Raw genomic sequence first — 10000 nt, 5'->3', positions numbered from 1 at the left:
AGACAGACAGACAGACAGGTTAGACAGACAGACAGGTCAGACAGACAGACAGGTTAGAAAGACAGACAGACAGGTTAGACAGACAGGTAAGAGAGACAGACAGGTTAGACAGACAGACAGGCAGGTTAGACAGACAGACAGGTTAGAGAGACAGACAGGCAGGTTAGACAGACAGACAGACAGGTTAGACACACAGACAGGTTAGAGAGACAGACAGACAGGTTAGACAGACAGACAGACAGGTTAGACAGACAGACAGACAGGTTAGAGAGACAGACAGGTTAGACAGACAGGTTAGACAGACAGGTTAGAGAGACAGACAGGTTAGACAGACAGACAGACAGGTTAGAGAGACAGACAGGCAGGTTAGACAGACAGACAGACAGGTTAGACACACAGACAGGTTAGACAGACAGACAGGTTAGAGAGACAGACAGGCAGGTTAGACAGACAGACAGGTTAGACAGACAGACAGACAGGTTAGACAGACAAACAGACAAGTTAGAGAGACAGACAGACAGGTTACACACACAGACAGACAGGTTAGACAGACAGAGAGACAGGTTAGAGAGACATACAGACATGTTAGACAGACAGACAGACAGACAGGTTAGACAGACAGACAGACAGGTTAGACAGACAGACAGACAGGTTAGAGAGACAGACAGGTTAGACAGACAGACAGACAGGTTAGACAGACAGGTTACACAGACAGACAGGTTAGACAGACAGACAGACAGGTTACACAGACAGGTTACACAGACAGACAGGTTTGACAGACAGACAGGTCAGAGAGACAGACAGGTTAGACAGACAGACAGACAGACAGACAGGTTAGACAGACAGAGAGACAGACAGACAGACAGGTTAGACAGATAGACAGGTTACACAGACAGACAGGTTAGACAGACAGACAGACAGGTTAGACAGACAAACAGACAGGTTAGAGAGACAGACAGGCAGGTTAAACAGACAGACAGACAGACAGGTTAGAGAGACAGACAGACAGGTTAGACAGACAGACAGGTTAGACAGACAAACAGACAAGTTAGAGAGACAGACAGGCAGGTTAGACAGACAGACAGGTTAGAGAGACAAACAGACAGGTTACACAGACAGACAGATAGGTTAGACAGACAGACAGGCAGACAGGTTAGAGAGACAGACAGGTTAGACAGACAGACAGGCAGGTTAGAGAGACAGACAGACAGGTTAGACAGACAGACAGACAGGTTAGACAGACAGACAGGTTAGAGAGACAGACAGATTAGACAGACAGACAGACAGGTTAGACAGACAGGTTACACAGACAGACAGGTTAGACAGACAGACAGACAGGTCAGAGAGACAGACAGGTTAGACAGACAGACAGACAGGTTAGAGAGACAGACAGGTTAGAGAGACAGACAGGTTAGACAGACAGACAGGTTAGAGAGACAGACAGGTTAGAGAGACAGACAGGTTAGACAGACAGACAGACAGGTTAGAGAGACAGACAGACAGGTTAGAGAGACAGACAGGCAGGTTAGACAGACAGACAGGTTAGACAGACAAACAGACAAGTTAGAGAGACAGACAGGCAGGTTAGACAGACAGACAGGTCAGAGAGACAGACAGGTTAGACAGACAGACAGACAGGTTAGAGAGACAGACAGACAGACAGGTTAGACAGACAGACAGGCAGGTTAGACAGACAGACAGGTTACACAGACAGACAGATAGGTTAGACAGACAGACAGGCAGACAGGTTAGAGAGACAGACAGGTTAGAGAGACAGACAGGTTAGACAGACAGACAGGCAGGTTAGACAGACAGACAGGCAGGTTAGAGAGACAGACAGACAGGTTAGACAGACAGACAGACAGACAGGTTAGACAGACAGACAGGTTAGAGAGACAGACAGGTTAGACAGACAGACAGACAGGTTACACAGACAGACAGGTTAGACAGACAGACAGACATGTTAGACAGACAGACAGACAGGTCAGAGAGACAGGCAGGTTAGACAGACAGACAGGTTAGAGAGACAGACAGACAGGTTAGAGAGACAGACAGACAGGTTAGAGAGACAGACAGGTTAGACAGACAGACAGACAGGTTAGAGAGACAGACAGACAGGTTAGAGAGACAGACAGGTTAGACAGACAGACAGGTTAGACAGACAGACAGACAGACAGGTCAGAGAGACAGACAGGTTAGACAGACAGACAGACAGGTTAGAGAGACAGACAGGTTAGAGAGACAGACAGGTTAGACAGACAGACAGACAGGTTAGAGAGACAGACAGACAGGTTAGAGAGACAGACAGGTTAGACAGACAGACAGGTTAGACAGACAGACAGACAGACAGGTCAGAGAGACAGACAGGTTAGACAGACAGACAGACAGGTTAGAGAGACAGACAGGTTAGAGAGACAGACAGGTTAGACAGACAGACAGACAGGTTAGAGAGACAGACAGACAGGTTAGAGAGACAGACAGACAGGTTAGAGAGACAGACAGGTTACACAGACAGACAGGTTAGACAGACAAACAGACAAGTTAGAGAGACAGACAGGCAGGTTAGACAGACAGACAGGTCAGAGAGACAGACAGGTTAGACAGACAGACAGACAGGTTAGAGAGACAGACAGACAGACAGACAGGTTACACAGACAGACAGATAGGTTAGACAGACAGACAGGCAGACAGGTTAGAGAGACTAGAAAGGTTAGAGAGACAGACAGGTTAGACAGACAGACAGACAGGTTACACAGACAGGTTACACAGACAGACAGGTTGGACAGACAGACAGACATGTTAGACAGACAGACAGACAGGTCAGAGAGACAGGCAGGTTAGACAGACAGACAGGTTAGAGAGACAGACAGACAGGTTAGAGAGACAGACAGGTTAGACAGACAGACAGACAGGTTACACAGACAGACAGGTTAGACAGACAAACAGACAAGTTAGAGAGACAGGCAGGCAGGTTAGACAGACAGACAGGTTAGAGAGACAGACAGACAGGTTAGACAGACAAACAGACAAGTTAGAGAGACAGACAAGCAGGTTAGACAGACAGACAGACAGGTCAGAGAGACAGACAGGTTAGACAGACAGACAGACAGGTTAGAGAGACAGACAGGTTAGACAGACAGACAGGCAGGTTAGACAGACAGACAGGTTAGACATACAGACAGACAGGTTAGAGAGACAGACAGACAGGTTAGAGAGACAGACAGACAGACAGGTTAGAGAGACAGACAGGTTAGACAGACAGACAGACAGACAGACAGGTTAGAGAGACAGACAGGCAGGTTGTACCAGAAGGGACCTGCAGAGAGACAGACAGGTTGTACGAGGAGGGACAGACAGGTCATACCTGACGCGAAGGCCACGCCCAGACAGGTGGTGAACCCTGTTATGGCCAAGATGTCGTCAAAGCTCCCAGCAGCCATCAGGAGGGTGGGGATGCCCTTCTGGACGCCATAACCCTGCTTCTGTAGGAGCAGCATGGAGGGGACCACAACCGCTGGAGACACCGCGCTGAGGACGAACCTGGGGGGGGGGACAGAGCACTGAGGACAGACCTGTGACTGTTGCATTTGTAACGTTTGATCATGACAACTAACCAGGCAAATGCTTATACTCAGTACTCAAGTTGTAAAAGAAATGGATTTTATCATATGAGGACAATTCTAGCATCCCCTCAGCGTCAGTGACTTCAGTGTCAGTAACTTGGTAAAAATGTCATTGCATGTGTGCGTGCCCCCTCGCACCTTGAAAATACAGTAATATCACGTTCATTGATAAAATGGAAAGAGGGGGACGAAAGAGGGGGACGATTTTGACTGTTTTTATTTCTGCGGGGATGCCATCCCCCCCTCAACTCGAGTGCTGCTTATACTGTAATAATATAATGGTCTTATTCTTATCAGGTGGTCTTATTCTTATATGGCTGCTCACTCCCTTTGCGAACTCCCAGACACTGGAGAAAATCCAGTATAATTTAGCGTGTGGCCGGGCAAGGTCCGTTGTGGAACGCACTAGGCATGTTGAAGGGGAGATAGACAGCTCCGGGGGGATATAAAGGACGACTGAAATACAATCATAAACATCAGTTCCTTTTAAATCTTGAATTAAACTAATTTTCTCGGCTGATAAGAACATCGTTCATTTTATTACGAGCCACTTGCATGGATTACAGTATAGGCAGTGCGGCTCACATGCCTGTAATAACTCCGCATAACCAGTAGGTAATGTGCGTAGGCAAGGTCAATACTCGACGTAGAGCTACGATCGTTTTCACGGTCAAATTGACTCACGTTGAAATTGTATAAATCACTACGTTGACGTGGTTTTCTACGTACGACACAGGTAAGACCAAAATTTGATCCAAGCACGTTCTATAAATGAGGCCCCTGTTCAAAAGAGACGGCTACTCCACCTAAACAGATCGGGAGAACACCATCTAACAAACAACCTTCTCTTCAACCTCATAAACTCTGCTCCCCATCCCTCGATGCACTTGAGCCAACTGAAAGGCCTACAGCACAGGACTCGTGTGTGTGTGTGTGTGTGTGTTTACCCCAGCATGAAGCCCCAGACCCAGGGCAGGCCCATCAGGAAGTGTGACATCACTGCCACCGTGCACGCCTCCACTGTACAGGGACCCACTGCCACACGCACACACACACCCTTCAACCTCCGCAGGGCCTAGGAACACACACACACACACACACACACACACACACAGACACACACACACACACACACACAGTCAAGCTATTGAACTCCTAGACAAAAGAACAACCAACACACACACACACACACACACACACACACACACACACACAGGTGAGTACGTACTGAGGGGTCCAGGCCCAGGCCAGCGCGGGTCAGTATGATGGCCAGCGCCATGTTCCTCAGGGCAGCAGACCAGGCCTGCTCTATGTACACCGCCTCAGTCACATAGGGAACATTACGCAGCACTAGCCCTGCCAGCAGCATGCCTGTTAACACACACACACACACACACACACACATACTTCACAATATATGAGTTCATCTTTCAGGAAAAACTTGTACAAAAAACAAAAACAAAGAAAATACTAATATTCAACTAACTTCACTAGCTAGGGTTGGGGTTAGTTAGCTAGGATTGTGGTTAGTTAGCTAGGGTTGGGTTTAGGAAGCTAGGGTTGGGTTTAGGAAGCTAGGGTTGGGTTTAGGAAGCTAGGGTTGGGTTTAGGAAGCTAGGGTTGGGTTTAGGAAGCTAAGGGATGGGTTTAGGAAGCTAGGGTTGGGTTTAGGAAGCTAGGGTTGGGGTTAGTGAGCTAGGGTTGGGTTTAGGAAGCTAGGGTTGGGGTTAGTGAGCTAGGATTGGGGGGGTTACGTTGGTAACTGTTAGCCAGTTAGCTAGGGGTTGAGGTTAGCATGTAAATGGATATAAAGTGTTTTGGTGTGCAGCTCTTCATGTTAGGCCCATGCTAGCTACCATGGCTTTAGGAACGTACCAAGTAGCGGGGGGAAGGGGGGGAGGGTGGGGAACTGGACCAGCCCAACCAGCTTGCCTCCACACACGGCACACAGGAACAGAACTACGATGCCAAACAGGTTCCCCCCCGGGAGACACTCTTCCTGGGTGACGGACCACACCACCCCAAACAGCAGCCCTGCCATACACACTGTAGAGAGACATGGTTACACACACACGCACACACACACACACACACACACACACACACACACACACACACACACACACCACCCCAAACAGCAGCCCTGCCATACACACTGTAGAGAGACATGGTTACACACACACACACACACCACCCCAAACAGCAGCCCTGCCATACACAGTGTGTAGAGACATGGTTACACACACACACACACACACACACCACCCCAAACAGCAGCCCTGCCATACACACTGTAGAGAGACATGGTTACACACACACACACACACACACACACACATACACACACACACACACACATACATGCACGCACACACATAGTTACAGACACACACACACACACAAACACTCACGCACACATACACATACACACACACACACACACACACACACACACACATACATGCACGCACACACATAGTTACAGACACACACACACACACAAACACTCACGCACACATACACACACACACATAGTTACACACACACACACACACGCACACACACACACACACACACGCGTCCTACCTGTGGTGATGCAGTGGGCCAACAGGCCAGAGGGGGGGGGGGGGCAGTGCTTCAGAGGAGAGGTGCGGTGGGGGGCGGAGTCCGAACCAGCCTCTGTGATGTCACAGCGCCTCTCCTCCCCCTCCACGCCCTGGGGCGGGCCCACGGTCACATCCTGGAGGACAGGAAGTGACATCATTTTAATTTTGCCATTGAGCAGACGCATTTAATCCAAAGCGATTTACAATTACGAATTACAGGGACATTCCCCCTGGAGTAACTGAGGGCTAAGTGCCTTACCCAAGGGCACACTAGTAGTGGTGTGGTTTCAGGCGGGATTTGAACTCACAACCTTCCGATCACAAGTCCAACTCACTATCCACTAGACCACCACTACCCACCATCATTAGGTTCCCTTCCTTCTAGACCAGCCATTGGTGGGGTAAAAAACATGTTATGTCTTTGCACTCGTTCAAATTTCAGGACCCTCCTTTCATGACTTGTCCTAGATATGTGCGTTCTACCACCCAGTATCCTTACATGTTCTAAATCACATCAGGATAAGCTAGGATGAAGCTGTTTCAGCGTATTTGCAGGCGAATGTACAAGAGGCGCCATCTAGTGGTGGTTGTGTGTCAGTAGCAGCTTCCCATTGTAAAGACTACGGTCCCCTGAGGGGGGGTGAGCGTGACACGCCTCTCCTAGTGTGAAGGACGTCCCATGGTGAGGGTGTGAGGGGTCAAAGGTCAGAGGTTTAGAGGTTAGAGGTCAGACACGCCTCTCCTAGTGTTAACACTACAACAGCCGTGCCTTCTTACCTATACTAAAAGAGCCGCCCCCTCTTTACAATGCTATCCTGCTATTTACACACAACGACCACTAGTTGGCCGTCTTGTAAATTAGCCTGCCTCCTACACAGAGAAACGGCTATACAGCTTCATACTAGCTTATCCTGATGTGATTTAGAGAATGTAAGGATACTGGGTGGTAGAACGCACATATCTAGGACCAAGTCATGAAAGGAGGGTCCTGAAATTTGAACGAGTGCAAAGATATAACAATTGTTTTACTCACAGGGGTCAAATGACCCCACCCATGGCTGATCTAGTGTTAAAGGACATCCCATGGTTATAACAATCAGACCTGTAGTGAACAAATCGGTGCTATAGCAAAATCGGATTATTTTATGGATAGAGAACTTCCCTCTGCTAAAGTAATGAAATGATATATGACATGAAAACAATGGCTTGAATCATCAGTAAACTGCATTTCCAAATCATATGAAGGTTCACAACAAAGATATACAACACAAATAACAATCCCTAACCAGTCCCGTTTGTCCGCAATGCCGACTATAGCTGGACCAAAGAAAATGAGTCTCAACAACCCTAGCCTATCAGGTCCGTTCACTTGGTTCCAGGCTGAATCAAAGTCATTTTTAAAAAGTCAACTTTAGTCCGTCAGTGTGGTAACTTAAGCCGCTGCAATATTTAAACTGGCGCGCTCGTATCTGCTTCTCTCCAAACATTTCTCTCAAAACAACCCCTTTGCTTCCTACTTGACCCCTCCCTTATAGTGGACAGGTGCCTCCAAAAGTTGCGTCTTTCCCCGATTAACCCGTACATTGCCAATGCATTTGCCAATAGTATTGAACATAGACAGAAACAAAATGACCTTTCACCACACATGACAGGTTTCTTTTTCATTTACCCACACCATTATACAACTTTGAGGACATTTCATTTCAATAACCCCTTTCATTCAAGTTATATTCTGGGTAATTAATTATAGTGCACCATATACATTTATGGCACATGGTGAGGATCTGAAGGTTAGAGGTTAGAGATCAGGAGAACCTTAGAGTGTCATGACTGCTCCTGGCCACCGGAGGGCAGAAGAGGACACCCAAGAGACTAAATGACCCTCAGCTGTTACATATATATATATATATATATACATATATATATATATGGTACATCTCTATGGTTGAGTCTTTCCTTTAGGTGTCTCAGGGTCCCTGGTTCCATTCCTCATGTCATCCCTCCTCTCTCTCACCCATCCTTCCTGTCAATCTCTACTGTCTCTATCCTCCTCTCTCTCTCACCCATCCTTCCTGTCAGTCTCTACTGTCTCTATCCTCCTCTCTCTCTCTCACCCATCCTTCCTGTCAGTCTCTACTGTCTCCATCCTCCTCTCTCTCTCTCTCATCCCTCCTTCCTGTCAGTCTCTACTGTCTCTATCCTCCTCTCTCTCTCTCTCATCCCTCCTTCCTGTCAATCTCTACTGTCTCTATCCTCCTCTCTCTCTCTCTCTCCCATCCTTCCTGTCAGTCTCTACTGTCTCTATCCTCCTCTCTCTCTCACCCATCCTTCCTGTCAGTCTCTACTGTCTCTATCCTCCTCTCTCTCTCTCACCCATCCTTCCTGTCAATCTCTACTGTCTCTATCCTCCTCTCTCTCTCTCTCTCCCATCCTTCCTGTCCAATCTGTACTGTCTCTATCCTCCTCTCTCTCTCATCCCTCCTTCCTGTCAATCTCTACTGTCTCTATCCTCCTCTCTCTCTCACCCATCCTTCCTGTCAGTCTCTACTGTCTCTATCCTTTCTCTCTCTCTCTCATCCCTCCTTCCTGTCAGTCTCTACTGTCTCTATCCTCCTCTCTCTCTCTCTCCCATCCTTCCTGTCAATCTCTACTGTCTCTATCCTCCTCTCTCTCTCTCATCCCTCCTTCCTGTCCAATCTGTACTGTCTCTATCCTCCTCTCTCTCTCTCATCCCTCCTTCCTGTCAATCTCTACTGTCTCTATCCTCCTCTCTCTCTCTCTCTCTCCCATCCTTCCTATCAGTCTCTACTGTCTCTATCCTCCTCTCTCTCTCTCACCCATCCTTCCTGTCAATCTCTACTGTCTCTATCCTCCTCTCTCTCTCTCACCCATCCTTCCTGTCCAATCTGTACTGTCTCTATCCTCCTCTCTCTCTCTCATCCCTCCTTCCTGTCAATCTCTACTGTCTCTATCCTCCTCTCTCTCTCTCTCTCACCCATCCTTCCTGTCAATCTCTACTGTCTCTATCCTCCTCTCTCTCTCATCCCTCCTTCCTGCCAATCTGTACTGTCTCTATCCTCCTCTCTCTCTCTCTCTCTCTCTCTCTCTCTCTCTCTCTCTCTCTCACCCATCCTTCCTGTCAGTCTCTACTGTCTCTATCCTCCTCTCTCTCTCATTCCTTTCCATCTCTACCATCATGTCCTGTTTTAATCTATACAGAACATACAACACACAAAACACAACACGCAACACAAAATACACAATGCACAATACACAACAAACAACACACAATATACAATATACAATATACAATACAGTACGGGACTGCAATGGCATACTACAATATACCTGTGTGTGTGAGTGTGAGTGTGTGTGTGTGTGTGTGTGTGTGTGGTAGTTATACAGTACCTGTGTGTGTGTGTTGGGCTGTTCTATGTCCGCTCCGTTCTCCACCATACGAGAGTACCGCTGGCTCCCTTCACACTCCATCACTACACACTACACACACACACACACACACACACTTGTCTGATCAAACACTCACACACACTTGTCTGATGAAAACACACACACACACACACACACTCACTCACACACACTGTCTGATGAAAACACACACACACACACATAAACACTCACTCACACAAACACTCACTCACACACACTTGTCTGATGAAAACACACACACACACACACACTTGTCTGATGAAAACACACACACACACACACTTGTCTGATGAAAACACACACACACACACACTCACGCTCACA

At 47.7% G+C, this 10000-nt stretch overlaps 1 protein-coding gene across 1 annotated transcript in view; it reads right to left on the bottom strand.

Annotated features, from left to right (window-relative positions):
- Positions 1–9718, bottom strand: part of LOC308169551 (sodium/hydrogen exchanger 9B2-like) — a gene marked incomplete at both ends in the record, with an annotated part of 17191 nt that extends 7473 nt beyond the window's left edge. The window contains 6 exons of the mRNA XM_080544234.1: positions 3365–3540; positions 4571–4698; positions 4852–4994; positions 5499–5669; positions 6210–6363; positions 9638–9718. Coding sequence (XP_080400360.1) covers positions 3365–3540; positions 4571–4698; positions 4852–4994; positions 5499–5669; positions 6210–6363; positions 9638–9718 — 853 coding nt within the window. The remainder of the gene's footprint in view (positions 1–3364; positions 3541–4570; positions 4699–4851; positions 4995–5498; positions 5670–6209; positions 6364–9637) is intronic.
- Positions 9719–10000: the final 282 nt, after the last annotated feature.

The sequence above is a fragment of the Nansenia antarctica genome (genome assembly GCF_963989245.1).
Source record: "Nansenia antarctica genome assembly, chromosome: 13".
NCBI classification, from domain to species: domain Eukaryota; kingdom Metazoa; phylum Chordata; class Actinopteri; order Argentiniformes; family Microstomatidae; genus Nansenia; species Nansenia antarctica.
Note: the sequence above shows the minus strand (reverse complement) of the source record. Positions and strands in the feature narration are given on the sequence as shown.